We start from the raw sequence: 16,553 nt of genomic DNA, 5'->3' as shown, positions 1-16,553 counted from the left end.
ATTTTTTTTTTTTTTTAAACTTTTTAAAGTTTTGTAAGAAGGACACCACCAGTGTATTTCACAAAGACATAAATGTATACACCCCAGCACAACAAAAAGAATAGATCTTCAAAAAGATTTACCCCCAATTATTTACATTTTTCTCTAATATAAATTTAGGACTCCAGTATGTAAATAAATATACATTACTATGTATACCTTTCTAGTGCTGCTTACCAACAAATCATCTGAACTTGATTTTTTTTTTAATTAAAGCAAGATTGCTTTTTACGACCCACGGGGGGGGGGGGGGGGGGGGAATCAATAGAAAACGTCCAATTCACATCACTTTAGTCTACCTTTTCTTGGCAGCTTGTTGAAGGTGTTAATGTGGCTGGGAACATCAACACCTTGGCATGCATGAAAGTTAAGTCAGGAAGGGTAGAAATCACCTTGGCAGCCTCTTCACTAAGATGTTCTTCCTTCTTAGGCTTCCTGTTGAGAAGAAAAGAACAAAGTGCATTAATCCAGTACCTGATATCCCTTGGATCACTGAAAGAACCACTGATTGAAGCAATGTTCTGGCAGTTTGTCTCCCATTGACAGGCACTTCTGTAAGCTACTTGAAGGTAGTCTAATGTTATAATACCTACCTGCCTACCAACAAAACGTTAACATAGGAAGCCAGCAAAATGCTCCTGAATATTGTTGCAATAAGGAAAAAAAAATGTCCTATTCAGATGCTAATTTTTTTTTTTTTTGGCAGGCTCCAGCCTGCCATTCTGGGACTACTCACTTGAAGAAACAACTGTGCCAGTATTCTAGGGATAAGACAATAGGAGCATTAGTTCTAAACTACCTAAATCCAGTATAATCTTTCAAAATAAAATGGAAAAAAAATCTTGAAAGGACATTAGGAAGTTCCTGACTTACTTCTTAATACTTTTAAAAGAAAAAGAAGGTACTTATGCGGTGTTTCTGACATGACTGTACCCAGATTATACATCATACCGCTCTACATCGTGATCCACAAACCCTTTTTTTTCCCCCCCTAGGGCTCATCAGCAGCAAAAGGTGGCTCACAACTTGTAGCTACTTGCTTTGCAGTGCAGTAGTATGTATAGCCATAATGATACACACAGCAGTTTGGGAATCACTGGTGTTTACTTTGGCTTTTGCATTATTCACAAGAATTACTGAGCACAAATGAATAAAGAGGTCTGAATCCCATGTCGCTTGATTCTCACTATTATGCAAGAAACTCACATTTCCTAAGTAAAACGAAGACTGGCTCAGACTGCTACAGAAGACCCCCCTCCCCTGCCCAAACACACATACTTTACAGATGTCTGGCTTATCTTGAAGAATGCTGCCTATTTCTAGGAAAAACCGAGTATCCCATCAAATGTTATTCCAGTCCCAAAAAAGGTACTTGCTGCACCCTGTAATGACATTAGAAATTCTAGCTAAATAAGCTCCCCCATCTTTGGGGCAAAAAGCTGAGTCAAAAGGCTTGAACCAAATAAACTGCCTTTCCCTACAACACTTCAGAAATTTCCTTTCTGTATCTCGTCTTAGCTATAAACTTTAAACCGAGCCCATGAGGGCAATCACCACTCCGATCACAAAGCAGCATGTACTTATATTTTCTTTTGTCAGCACCCATCAGGATTGTTTCCTGAACTGATCAGAGATCAGAGGAAAGCAAGGGGCTACGTGTTTGCTTCAGCAGCAGTCTCAGAATTTCTTAGCTAGGAGAAGAAAAAAAAGAGCTGGAGTCAAACTCATCCTTGACATCACTGATCATTGTGTTGACACTGAACTATCACTTTTGTTTGCTACTTGAAATCTCCACTTGATGAAAGATCTCTAGATGAGGCAGCCTAGATACTAAATCTGACTTTCCTTCGCTAGAATAGCAATATTTTCTTTTCTCTGCTGCAGTGGAATTTCATGAGCCACTGGTTAGGCAGATTACCAAATTCTGGAGGATAAACAAAGCTGTGTGCTGGATTTATTGAAGGAAGAAGCAGAGCGCCAGTATGTGCCTCCTTCTCTAACAACTTCACAGTCAGCTCTGTTTGCACTCGAAGGACTATCTCTGAGCTGTTGAAATGTGGTTGTCACCCACCACTGTGTTATCAGTATCTGGTGCCACTATTAGTAATCACTTACCACAAGCCTCTTAAAGGTACAAACTCCCAGCGATCAAGGACTTACAGCTAACAAAGGAGTGTTTGACAGAGGAAGCCAAAGGAAGAGGGCTGACTCAGAGATCTGCATTAAAAGGAGTTCCTGTGATTGTTAATCAGGCACCGAGAGGGAGCTCACACACTCCTTGCTATTTATATGCCTCTTCCTCCTCTGCTCAACTGTGGCATGCTAAGAAATGGCACTGCTAGGTCCCAGAGGCAGTGCTGCATTTTATTTGGTGATCATACGGGGGGACCTTTATCACAGGACAATGTTATTGCTCTTGCTCTACTAGCTGGTCTCTGCAACATCACTGCAGAACATGCACACCAGTGAGCACAGTCAGATGTGAATCTCACCCAGTTACTGAATGCTCCCCTCCTGGCTGGAGGCCCTTTGCAGTAATTTACCTACTTAATGTGCTCTGTAAAAAGTATCTGTAAAGAAGGACAAGCTAACACACAGCAAATGTTATTTAACTATGACCAAGTTACAGCTATAGATACAATGACTTGATAATGAGGCTCAAAATCTTTTTAAAAATAATCTCAGAGGGATGAGACAGCCTAAAGTCTCCATTCCTCAATGGAGAGGAGCAGGTTCCTCCAGAAGACAATAAAACTGGACACTGCAAGTACCCTTTCTGGGTAAGGGTCAGCACCTTCGGTAGCAAATATCACCAGGGTAAACCCTAAAGAATTACTAACTCTCTAAACTTAAAAGACAAAGTAGCATCATCACTGCAGACTGTTTTCACCCTTAAAACTTACCGAATTGCCTAATAACTGTGATGCCTTTTGATAGAGGCAAGAGAAAGAACCATGTCAGGTTCATTAATTTCAGTCACCACTTTTGCTGAAGATGTTCCCACTGTCAAGAGATTCTTTTGCTAAACCTTGGTCTGCGGGGGGCCATTGCAGAGCTTCTACTCATGCACTCTTAATTTCTAGCTACCGTGGCTTACAGAACGGAGACCTAAGTGGATTGTCAGTAGCAGCTGTACCACCTCTGTTTGCCTTGGAACCAGAAATTTTGATTACTAAACCATTAAAGGACCCAGCCCTGGCTCAAAACAGGGTCCCTGCCTATTCAGGTATTAAAACTACCTTTTACAGAACACTTTGCCCCCATCCATCTCTTCTCTTGCACTAGGTTACAGTTCCTTCCAAGACAGAAGGGATGCACTTACTCCACCAAATAATTGCAAGTCCCTGTACCTGTTGGCACGAAGTTTCCTTTTCAAAGGCGTGTTAACACTAAGCTTGAAGAAATTAGCCAGACTGACAGGCAGGAAAGTTGTTGGAAGAAAATGTAGCAAGAAATAGGGAATGCTTTGTCGATGCGTCACTGACACCTCGTTGTTCTGTTTTGCATTCCAACCCCTTCCTGCAGTGTTCAAGTCTTTCAGGACTTCAGTCATCTCTCATGTTTGCAAAGGGTTTTCTGGATAGCACCAGCAAGGCCAGGCTTTAATAGCAACAATGAGTTGATTAGAGAAATGCACTTTAAAAAAATCACTCTGTAATTAAGAGTTAGCCTGCTCCATCCAACACTGCCCACAAGGAGTATTTCCAGTTTAAATGACGGCTTCGGCCATTTCTTGGAAGGGTATCAGTCCTCTGCTTTCCTTCAAAAAGACAGCAGATAAACTTCTGATCTCTGCCAATTCTATGGAACTGGGCAAGGCTGCAGAGTCTCTCTCAGTGGAATGCTGTACTGGATCCCTGACCTTCAACGCTTACTGCTACTGTCAAGGTTTCAGGCTCAAGCTGAGGGGGAAGTTCCCCCTCCTCTCCCAACACTTTCCTTCTGAGAAACTGACTTTCCAGCTTCAAGAGATTGGTTTGCAAGCAAAAGATGGGGCTGTTTCAGTCCAAGACGACTCTTCACATGGCTTCCTACAGCTGAGCAATGGTATTTTCACTCTAAACTTCATCCTCAAAGACCCTGAGTTCAGACAAGTTACAGACAGACATGGGATAGCCTTAGCACAACTAAAGTTGACACTGGCCACATCTTCCCTAATCAGTTATCATGAATAGCTAATAGTCCATATTTCCAGGTTGGTGCATGAATGTCATCCTTGTTGAGCTGGCTGTACCCAGCCACTCCTATTTTAAAGTCTCCAGTTCGTTAAGAAAGAATAAAAAAAATTCAAAAGAAAAACAATTTTATTAGAAAAAGCTAACATACTGCAACATATTTGGCATACTGCTGAGATAAGACCTTCTCATATCTCTGAAGGTTTCTAGCTTGAAAAACAGACTGCTTTTCTTTTGGAGAGCATAAAATCAGAAAAGAAAACACACTTGAAATTTTTAAAATTCAGAGTTGACAAAAACATACAAAATGTATTGAACAGTGAAAACAGCTGCTTTAAAATGGCTAATCCTCGCGTGTGTCTGAACTTAACTGCCAAGTCTGAGGTCCCCAGCCTCTTCCTACAGCCCAATATATTGCTACAGCACAGATCTAGAACCTCTTCCTATCAGTAAGCAATGCTCTCCAGAACTTTGACATCTGGATAAAGAGCTTTAACAGCGCAAGTAAGAGCTTTCAAGTGTGCCGTGGAGGCATTGGAAAAAAACCAAACCCCTCATATCAAAAAAACAACAATACAGAAAAATGAAGGTCAACATTCATTTAAGCAAAGCAGACTTCCCTGTCCCTTTGTGAAGAAAAAGTAAGCTCAGACATCTTAGAGCAAGCAAGCAGGTACAAATCTATGAGTGGAGATAAAATAATTAATAAAGATACATTTGGAGTTTGTACGTCCTGCTGTGAATTTGTGGTTACTTTTAAATTAGACTTAGAATGTATTACAAAAATATTTCATCTGTAACTATGTTTTCTAATTAGTGAAAGTCAAACTTTCCCACTAGTGTATCTTCAGAAAGAGTATATGCACTCCATGGATAGAAAAAATAGACAATCCAAAAGCCGAGACACAAAAATCAGCATTGAAGCGTGGAGTTCCCTCTACTGGTTCTCCCTTGAAACTTCATGGCTTGTTGATCTTTTTTGTTCAGCGTTCACTTTGAACATTTTCACTGCAGGAAAACTAGCAAGATAATTTTCTCAATGAAAGAACATGTTTTAAACGAGCTCTTGAAAATTATAGTTTTAGTCATTTTAAGAAAGCCAGCTATCTCCCACCATTACAAATCACTACGTTTGCCACAGTTCTTCAACTGTGCCTCCTCTTTAAGTGCTATGCTGCATGGAAACGCATCTATTTAGTTTTGGAGTGCTGAATAAACCCTAAAGCTCACTTACAAGTGAGGATATGTTACTATCTATTAGTTGCAAAGCAACTAACACTTATTGCATGTCGAGGCATGCACTTCCTCAACAATAGAAACGTTTTACTTGGTAAGAATCACTCAGCAATTCTTTTAATGGGCACAGACATTAATTACATGTTAAGACAGTCCAGGATCCTACTGCTAAGATACACATTCAAAAAATAAACTGAAAGAATACAAGCTTATAAATGGAGAGACTATTCTGTACCCATTCAACAGGCCGGACTTCAAGGAAGACATTTGACACCTAAAGCCTTTATATAGACTCTACCTATAAAAAAAGTACAGAAGAACTTCACATGAGATCCATGAAGCAGAAAAGACATCCTAAACCAACTACATGCTTGCTCCTTAACTTGCATCACCAAAACGAATCTGATGTTTGGTGCTAGAAATATATGGGAAGGGACAAATATTGCCATAATTATTAGTCAGTTTTATTTTACTTGTGGAACATTCCGTATCTATAAATTACACTGAGGACCGAGGAGAGTCTTCTGTCAAAGTCCTAGGACACTGAACTGCGTGGTTGAGTTTATCCTTCCATTCTTAGGAATCAGCTCTGTTTTTCAGAAAGTTGCTTCCTCCAGTTCAGACTTTGGCTCTAGCTTTTCATCTTACGTCCTGGTGATCTTTTCCTTTCAGCTCATGAACTGTTTCCCATCTTATTTTAGAGTTCTACGATAATTTGAAATATGAACTACAGTACTATGAATTTTATATTTAAATTTAATTATTAAATTTAAGCCTTTTGATCACTCAAGAACTTCTGACCTAGAATAGCACATACATTAACTCCTCACATTTCGTGCCACCCTTAGAAAAAGAAGAAAAAAGTGCAACAAAGAGCATTTACCTTGTGGACGTGCTTGCCTTCTCCACTGTGGACATGAGTCTTGCAAACGCATCAGTCACTCTGTTGCTTGCATTGGAAGTTTCCAGTTTTGAGGTTGTCAATTCATACAACTCAGGATCCACACCTTATAGTATAAAATGATAATCAGTGATGGTTGGAGGCAAGTATAGCCATAATTAGCCACAGACCAACTTGCTAGAGACTGTTTTCTGTAAACATCTGAATCATTTATAATTTCAAGATACATGAAAAGAACATGACAGAACACGTCTGCATTTCTGAAACACTGTCCTCTCTCCCCACCCTTTTTCAGTACCTTTTATAGTTGTATCACAAAACACACACACATTGGATCAAGTCTGGCATACAAGGTCTCAGTCTAAGAGTAAACAAAATAAATTTGATTTACCTTTTAGAGTGAAACACCTGTAAAAATGTCAGCTGTGTTAAAATGGATTGTTTCAATTATTTCAACTCAACTGTTTGTATTAAAAGAACACTGTATGTTAACAGGGACCAACTCTTTAACGAGAGATTATACACAACACTGGCATGCATTAGAGTGCATTTAGTATCTTGCTTTTCACAAGGGGTTGTGTTAAAAATTTAAGTGAGGAAAAGGAGCTTTTATGATACATACAAGTAGAATGGCATTAAAAAAAGTTACATACTAATATGTACAATGCCACCAAAACTTTTAGTCTCTGCTCCCTTTTCACCTTTCAAGTATTTATAAAGCATCAAGTATCTGGATGTTTCAGCCTTGATTTCCTAGTTTCAGATATCTTAAGTCAGATGCTAAATTTTGACATCACATATGTTGTGAATGGATTTCAAATTTTATCAGCAGAGGTCACTCTGAAAACAATGTGAACAATGGAAACATGCATTAAAAAAAAACAAAAACAAACATATGTATGGGTGAAATTCTACCTGTTTAATATCAAGCATCACATCTCAGTAGGAAGTAGCTCTAGAATTTCCAGATATTAAGTATGTTTTCTTTAAAAAAGTCTCTAGGAATTAGAACCATCAAAATAAATCAAGAGGAAAGACTGCTATAACACATTTTGTTGCTCAGAAGCATTTTAAATTGGTGATATTCCTCTAGTTACAGTTTCATGTTTTATGCTTCATGGGTTTAAATGAAGTATGCATATGCACCATCCACAATTACAAATATTTTTCAAAAACAGCATAGAATTTTTGTACAAAAGCATTGTGTTTTATAGACACCTGCATTCTAAACAAGTGTAACACTAGTGCCAGCTGGTTCGGACAACACAGAAGCATTTCATACTACTGCAGAGCAAATGCTGCAAATAATTGAACACGATGGTCCCACGTAACCACCTAATATAAAAACAGCATTTATAAACTGATGTGCTGATGATTTTACTTGCAATACTGCAACATATTTGGCATACTGCTGAGATAAGACCTTCTCACATCTCTGAAGGTTTCTAGCTTGAAAAACAGACTGCTTTTCTTTTGGAGAGCATGAAATCAGAAAAGAAAAAACACTTGAAATTTTTAAAATTCAGAGTTGACAAAAACATACAAAATGTATTGAACAAGTTTACTTGCCTGGATCAAGACACTTTTAGAAGTACTCCTGAAATACTGAAAGATTACTAAATAAAAAAAAAAATGCCTGTGTCTATTGTCCTGCCTTTTCCGCCCAGTAATTGCAGTACTACATGCGCAAACAAATGAAGTTAATAATCCTCATGCCCACTTTGCATGAACTCTCCTCAAGTACTATCTTGACCATTCATCATTTGTGCACAAGTTAAGTACCCTTTCATTGTCAGGAAACTAAGCTGACCAAAAAGTAAAATTAAGAAAATCATCTGGTTAAGCTGCAGGAGCTGGGGGGGAAAGATTTGCTCCATTTAATATGAGTTGATTAGAAATTAATCAGTTCTCCTTTCAACCTACATTTTTTTAAGTCTGGATTTTCAAAGTTAATTTAATCCAGTTTCATGCAAAACATCAAAATATGTACTGTCCTGAGACCAGTATACCAAGACTTTAAGTATTGTCAGATGTTTACAGAACTTGGAAATAGGAGAAAGCCCAGCTATTCCATAAAACATCCACGTTCAAACAGGGAGAGGAAGACTTGAAGAAATACACTTTGACTTGCAGAAGCCTGCGAAATCCCATTAAGGTACAAATTGTAAAACTAATTGAAACAAGGAGTCCTTTGACATGCAACTCTGCAACAAATGTTAAATGCAACCTTATAAGTTACATCATTTAGATATCCACATTTACGGTCCTGAATTCATTTTCATTGTAGTGCGATGTCACTGCTCAATTTACTGTTCCTTAGGCACCTATTACTCAGCTACATTTATGTTAAACTATCAACATGAAAAATAAAACAATACACTAAATCTATGGGAACATACTAGAAATGAGTAACTCCCTGTTCATGATGTAGAATACAAAATTTAATAAAAAGTGATTTTGGCTACTGATGAAATCGGACTGAGAAGAATACAGCACAGATCTATAGTAAGTAAAATTGAAGTCTTCAGAGAAAGAACAAACTTCTGATAAAAGTTTCTTCTTTAAGCCAAAAGATCTAACAATTTGTCTTTCAATTATTTTAGTTGAGTTGCATTTTCTCCATTTTATTCAAATGATTAGAGAATATTTAAGGAAAGCACTGCAAAACCTTAATGAGATATTGAAGGAAAGTTAGCCAACCAAACCCCACACAAAGCTCCTAAACACACACACAAACACACGAGCTGCAAGCCAAGAAACAAATGACTTTCCCAGAAACAAGTCAGGAGGAAAGAAAAACAAAAACCAAAAAACCAAAAGTAGGCACCATAGGGCATACCAGGGAAGGTGATAATACCTGTAACTTGATGGAACAACAACAACAACATAAAAAAAATGCAGTAAAAGGCTAACAGAGCATCCCTCCAGTAATCACTTCAAGTATGCACACCATCAGGACACAAGAATGTACCCGACTGCATGAGCAGTACACGTACTGGGTACTGATGACTTATGTTGATAGACTTGCACACACTTACAAAAGAATCTGTAAGACTCAAGCATCTTGAATTTGCTACCTATCACTTCCACAACAAATCTGCCATCTTTCATCTGATAATGACATTTCTCAAAGGTGGAATAAAAAGACATTTGGAATGCGATACCATAAAATTGCCTTCAATGATCAGATTTCAAAACCATAAAAGCAGGTTTTTTTTAAAAAAAAAAAAACGATAATAATTATAGGCTCTTATTTGAAAAGTGGGAAAACGCCAAGTCTCTTAAAAATTGGGTTTTTAAAATTAAAATCACTAAGAGGAAAAAAACCCTTCCTATGAAGAAAGTGATTATCATGGCTTCAGGTATTGTCTTGAAAGCGTATTTGCCTTATCTACTTAACCTATGCACTGGGATAAATCCCCAAAATATTCCCTTAAATTCCTGCAGAAATTTATTCAAAGTGTAGGTTTTCACAAGCTCATGCAAAATACTCAGAGCATGTCAAAACCATGCAATAAGTGAATTCAATTACTTTCACATATTATTCAATGGAGAGAGTGGTGTTTTTGTCTCCTTTTAAGGAAGTAAGTTGCAGATAAAGTGCTTTGGTTTTATAATTAACATTCATGAACTTCTGATGTCCCACAAACATGCAACTATCCTTGTTTTCCATTATAAATGTTGTTAAAACACTTTTTTCACTTTATCATTAATATTAGTAGTTCACACAAAGAAAAAAATTACAACCTCCTGGTAGCAGCAAACACCAGCGGGGTTGTGATATGTTAAGCCCCATAACTTTATATTCACACATATCTTCCAAATAACATCATAACCCTATAATTTGGAGACACTCATTCAAAAGAGAGAACAAGCCTCATTTTTTGGGAATTGTCACATCTACAGCATTTTTCAGTTTTTCTCAAGTGCTTAGAAAAGTTAACTTTCAAAATTTCTCATTTGAAACAAGTGTTTTAACATCTTATTTGCAAGAGCGTAAGAGCCATTCATTCCTTCAGCATGTGACAAATACAGAGCTGACAGTACCTTTTAAATACTTCACACTCGATACAAAACATCAGAAAACAGAACACAGATTAAAGGAAAAAGGCAGTAGAAAGACATTTTAGAGAAATGCAGCGTAAAATTTCTCCTTGTTTATAGGAAAGTCAAGTGATGTGCTCATGCTTTTAGCAAGTCGTTACAGTATTACGTTTGTGGTTTTAACACTCTGCTGACCTGGGATTGTGGTGGTGCTGCTAGAGCTACTGTCATCCACGGGCCCAAAGAAATCAAGGTTCAGAAGAGTGGAACCTCCACTAGCTTGAAATTCAGTGACCGTGTTGGTAGGCAGCCATATAGAAGGTAAGCCAAGGGAGGGGTTTATGTGTAAAAAGGGGTAAGACACACACTTGAACATGCAAGTTATAATTAGTACTCAGTACGCAATTTAAAAATCGACATGAAAACAATGCTTACAGTATTAGTTTGTACCTTCTAAAATGATAACAACTTAATTCAGTGCACATTTCCTCATGTACAATGCAGCAAGGAAATCAACACTAGTAACTTTAAAATAGAAATATTTATTTCAATCTAAAAATGAAAGAGAACCAGCACGACCCAAAGAGAAAGATGTGATCAGTTAAAGGGAAACAATATATACGTCAATTGATAGAATATAGTGAGCTTTTTCTCCCCTCACTGAAATTGAAAGCCATTCTTTCATCAGGAAGACTTAGCAGATCCCCAAATAGCAAAGAACAAAAAAAAACCTTTAAAGTTTTATTTAGCAGCTTTAAGCTATTAATTATCATTATCTTAAAGCAGTGTGAACACAGGGTAACAAATGCCACTCTTATATCCAGTTCCTCACTGGTAAATTATACTGTTCCCCTTTAGTACTAAAACAGAAATCAAACCAAGATACATTTTAAAGAAGTTGTTTGTTAAAAAGAAAGCATGATGATTGACTGAAGTAATAGACACCAGACAACAGCAGAAGGGTCCATCCAGGCTTTCCTTCAGCACCATGATACTGCTATCCAAACTCTTAACATCCCACATGTTCTGAAATAACACCGTGAGGCAACACCAGTGCAGTAAGAGATGCAGTTTATTTTAGCCTGCTTTTGAACAACTTATGTGTCATGAATTAATTGCTGTTAGCAGGCTCCTCATAAAGGTATCAGTTTCTTTACAGGTTTCTAGTCTGTCAATCAAACAAGTTTCCAAAACTTGTTTTATTTACTTTGCATGCACTTACATTTCTGAGACTGGAGGCGGTGGCACAACTCACTTTGCTATTAAAATAGACATAGGTGAAGGGTCTTTTATGTGATAACTATATACATTTACAGATACAAATAAGTTCGTAGCTACCTCTTTAATTTAATATATTAGCTATAATTAGCTCTTGAGTGTAAGCAAAAGTGATAACAGATGAAGTCACATTTTTGAAATATAAAATTATCTGTAAATCTGAAAACTTTCAGCTCAAGAAGTGTATCTTTTGCAAACAGTTTGCGGTTAAAATATTGTGCTTTGAAGTAGCCACTATACACAAGTTTGTCATTCAAAGGATGTCCAAAGAGATAGTTCATTGGTGAAAAATACTTTTAAGTAGTAAAACTTGTCAATCTAAAATGCTCATTTGTTCAGAGTTTCATTATAATCTGCAGTTATGTATATAATGAAGTGTTAATATTGCCATTGTGTCATTAGCATATGGCAGGAATCTAAAATAATACTTAACTTAGTGTTTTTCAGACTACATAATACTTCACGTAGGGGCACAGTTAATCAGAAAGAAAGCCTGAATTTCCAAAGTTAGGAGTAAGAAATAAGTATTGTATATATTTTTATATATGTGTGTGTGTGTGTATTTAAAAAAAAATAAATCAGCAGATAGATGTTTGTCTGAACTTTGTAGCTTTCTTATCTCTAGCTCTGGTGCTAGAGGCTCTACGGAGAGACGTACCATCTAAAGGGTTAGTAAGGCCACTGCTACTCCAGTCAAACTGGACAGGTGGTAGAGATTCCTAGAGTTGAAAAGTCAGAAATCAGATTTTATAGTCAGTTCAGGTTACAACAATGCAAAGCAGTTCAAACAACAGATTCTTTAGCGTCTAAATACTAAAAAGACAACTAAATGAGCAAGCCCCAACTTTTGGGAGGTCTGTATTTTCATAATATGCACTAAAGATTCAAAGTAGACTTGTTCTACCACAGGAAGTCTCATTAAATTCTGAACAGTACAGATTAAGTAACTTCTAACTGAAACAGGATTTGCAAATTAACTAGAACATATGAATTGGATAAAAAGACCTTAAGGCACAGTTGAAAGTTAAACTACTATTACTTTCATGGAAGACAAGGCATTTTGCATAAAAAGTTATGTATACACAATTATAGGGCAAATTTAGAATACGGTTATTAGCAAAAGCTGTCTGTACATCCATGCTTTATCCTAATTATATATAAAATCAGTTATTTACCATTAAATAGCCCACGAGTCTTTTGGGTTTTTTTGCTTTTAAGAGACATAATCCCTACATGTGAGGGACAAACTATCAACACCCTCCCCACTCCACCCCCTTAAAAAAAAAAAAAAATCCGGTGACTTATTATCCTTTAACGATTAACTCATTCCAATATATAAACAAACCATTGGTAACAATGCTTGAACAAGAGGAGCATGGCAACATTGACTCCTTCTGAGAGCCCATCCTTGCCTTTTCATTTCCTCTTTTGTTAAGTCTTTTGCACACACACACAGGTAAATCAAGCAAGCAGCAGGGACCATGCTTTACAGGGAAAGTGTGTTCAGGTGCAGTGTAACTTGTAAGTGCTGTCCTCCTGTATTCTCAGGACACAAACTGATGGGGCAGTATCAGAAATGTCTGAAATAAGTTGATCTTTCTAATTCTCTGCATTACATTTCTGCTCTCTCCCCAGTGAAGTCAACTGTCAAGAAGTACTGGGAAAGGATGTGCCTTCAACTTCTAACAGAACAATCACACTTATGGAAGAAAAGCAATGGAAGTTCTCTGCAGCATTATTCAGAACGCATCACTAGTTGCCAAACTAGTTGTCAAGCTTCCAGTGGCTGACATATACTTTCTCTTTGCTTTTGTAGAAAGTCAGGCTTTAATTTTTTTTTTTTTTTTTTTTTACTTTTAAAACTTTCAACTATCCAACACTGAAAAAATATGCAGATTCATGAATCAAGACTGTAGCAACCCAAGCTAGCTTTGTACAATTAAGCTAACTGTAAGAGGCTTTTGCTAGGTGATAGATGTTTACAGAAAGAAAAATGAAGGGAGCTGGAGATTTCTGTATTTACTTACAGTAAAAGCCTGGCCTAGAAAAATCTTTCCTACCTAAAGACTTGGAAATATTTCCAGTACTGAGCACAACTAGAACAGTATTCAATCCATGGAGCTTAAGGAGCTGATGCTACATTTTTTTTTTTTTTTTTTTTTTTTACTTTGCTTTGGTAATGAAATTACTGGCATTGAAATTATTTGCATGGAAACATAATGTTAGCAGTGTGGAAGCTACACCTGATGAAATAATGATCACTATCATCAGTAGCTTGTTTAAAGTTTGTCACACCTAAAATATATTAACATTAAAAGGGGTTTGTACAAAAAAAAAAAAAGAAAAAAAAAGGAAAAAAAAAAAAAAGGAGGTGAGTATGACAATTTAGTGGCTTTCTGCCCTGAGGAAAATGAACTCAAATTGAAACAAAGTAGCTTCCTACCAACCCTCACTTACTGAGGAAAACACGCACTACATTTTGCCTCAAAAGACCGAGTCAGGACTCGCAAGTGTGACAGAATTGCATGGAAAAGGTGGTACCAATGGCTGGCAAGCTTTTCCCTTTAATGATGACTTGATTCTCAAATTTGCCAAGGAGAGGACAAAGGATGTGATGAATTCTTCCTAAAATGGGGGGGGGGGGGGGGGAGGAATCTGACTCCAAATCAATGAGTATACTAAGTATATTAGTCTGCTCTGTGGGATGAGGCCATCCTGCTGACTTCAACCACTTGCAAAAGAGGGTGGTGGCAAGTAACGCAGACCCCATCTATGCAGGATGCTGGCAAGCCCTGGTCTATACAATAGCAAAAACAGTGAAAGGAGAGGGCAGAGGCAAAAGCCAATTAAACAGAAAGGAAGAATTTTCTGTTTCTAGTGACCTCGGCTCTAAGAAAACTAACAATACTGGGACACCTGAACACAGCATTGAAATCTCAGACAACAGGAACATGCCCTGCAAAGGGGAATATAATGTTTTGTCTTTCAGAGATTGCAAGGTTGCTAGACTACTGCATTTACAACCAGTATTTTAATAACATGCTTTAAGGAAAAGTGCCCAATCTAGAAGGATATTCAGAATCAGGGCAAACTGCTCTCACTCCTCCCTTCATCTTAGATTACAGAACATGAAAAAGTATATTCAGCTGTCAGAGTACTACTCTGAATGTTAAGGAAGTGAAAAAGAGGAAACTAAAATACCTGCTGGTTTTACTGCACTGTATTTCACTTTGATAAAACTGAGAGATGTTTTCACACAGTAATTTTAGAATGGTATTATGTAAGAGCTTTTATAATCCAAAGGAGTAAAATGTAAATGTTTGTCTCTGTGCCAATAATTACCCAAGGAAAATTAAACAAAGAAAAAAAGGAAGTATTTTTCTGTCTTAAAGCTGGGGGAAAAAAAAATAGATGGGCTTGTAATACAAGTATAATAGCAATATTTAGATAGATCCCACAAATAAGCATTATAAACATTTCAGAAAAAGGTTTACAAGGAAGTAATTCATACATTTAATTGTGTGTATTCATGGGCAAAATTACAACAGTACTGAAAATTATTTTCCTCAGACACCACCTTTAAGCAACTGTCATATCTGATACAATAGCAAGTTCTGTAATACCTCTTACCTGCAAATCTTTCTCTCTCATTCTGTCAACAAAGCTACATATACTCTTGGATCTTTCTTGTATGTATAACTGGAGGGCAGTTCCATGATGGAGCCTTTGGCTGGTGGCCAATCATATGGTAGTTTGCATCTGTCATTGTTAGAAGTCCTGATGGTCCCTTATGTAATTAAAAGTGTTTTTAAAGACTGTCACCCCATGGGGTTTAATTACGGTTCAGTCCCTAATAGCCAGCAAGTTTAAGATACATATTGTATTATAAACTGATCTCTAATTCAGTGGCTTACATGCATGCAGATGTGCTGTAATAGGCATCTGCAGAAAAGAATTACTGGTAATTTTCTTCTAGAAAGGTCTGGGTCACTGTAGATTTCTATTCCAATATAAAACTTACTAAGCAAAACTAGGCAGGTAAGAAATCCCAAAGTTATCCTGTACGCTGGGACAAAGCTACCACTAAGCCCTACCAAAGAAACATAGTCCCAAATAGAGAGAAGAGGATGCTTTGAAGCAATACCAAAACAGCAGAAATATCTAGAGAAATTTTTGCAAAAAAGCCAAAGAGAAGGAGGTAAATAAAAACTATGGTAGCCAGAGAACAGTATCAAATCAAGAAAAAGCAGTCAACATTAAGTCTAGACAGCAACCTTTTTAAAAAGCCCTGGAATATATTTTAATCACACTGCCTGAAGACTTGGCCATGGTGTAGAAGCCCACTATAGCAGATGCCGTAAAACAGAAGAGAAGGGTACCTATCTCAGGTTTCACAATCAAAGGTTGCCTATTTGAGCAGGCATTCTCTCTTACACCTGATGTGCCTTGATAGAGCCTTTTACTTCAGACTTGCGAAGTCTTTGAGACACCATGCTTAGATAAAGGCAATGGTAATCAGTGGATTATTTCATATTCTGTTTACTGTCTTACAGTTATGAGCACAGATGAACAGAGAAATAACCCCCCCCAATTGTCAAGATAAACAACAGATCAAAGAAGAATTTAGATGCTACCTTCAACTATAAAACAGAATGAGTCTACGAAAGTCATCTTTATACAATAAACTAATGTGATAGATCTGTCAGCAACTTAACTTGCTTGAGAGGAGAAATCATCATTTCGAAAGCCTCGTCCTTACAGCTTAAATGGCTCAGATGGAAATTTGTCCACTCTATTTCCAGTTTAACCAACCCAGTGAGAGCCTCTGCAGGGAAGGAGACCAAAACAGAGTTTATATAATAACTAAGAAAAATTATTTC

General features: G+C 37.2%; 1 protein-coding gene across 2 annotated transcripts in view; it reads right to left on the bottom strand.

Moving 5' to 3' along the window:
- Positions 1-288: 288 nt before the first annotated feature.
- AFTPH (aftiphilin) overlaps positions 289-16,553 on the bottom strand; it is a 49,259-nt gene continuing 32,994 nt past the window's right edge. Inside the window, exons 7-10 of one of the 2 annotated variants that reach the window (XM_076335003.1) lie at positions 12,332-12,392; positions 10,591-10,674; positions 6,334-6,457; positions 289-474 (exon numbers count right to left, since the gene is read on the bottom strand). In XM_076335003.1, the coding sequence (XP_076191118.1) occupies positions 330-474; positions 6,334-6,457; positions 10,591-10,674; positions 12,332-12,392 (414 nt within the window). In that variant the 3' untranslated portion in view covers positions 289-329. The remainder of the gene's footprint in view (positions 475-6,333; positions 6,458-10,590; positions 10,675-12,331; positions 12,393-16,553) is intronic. The other variant, XM_076335004.1, reaches the window with a different exon arrangement.

Source organism: Aptenodytes patagonicus, chromosome 3 (assembly GCF_965638725.1).
Source record: "Aptenodytes patagonicus chromosome 3, bAptPat1.pri.cur, whole genome shotgun sequence".
NCBI classification, from domain to species: Eukaryota; Metazoa; Chordata; class Aves; order Sphenisciformes; family Spheniscidae; genus Aptenodytes; species Aptenodytes patagonicus.
The sequence above is the reverse complement of the archived record's forward strand: the minus strand, read 5'-3'. Positions and strand labels throughout refer to the sequence as shown.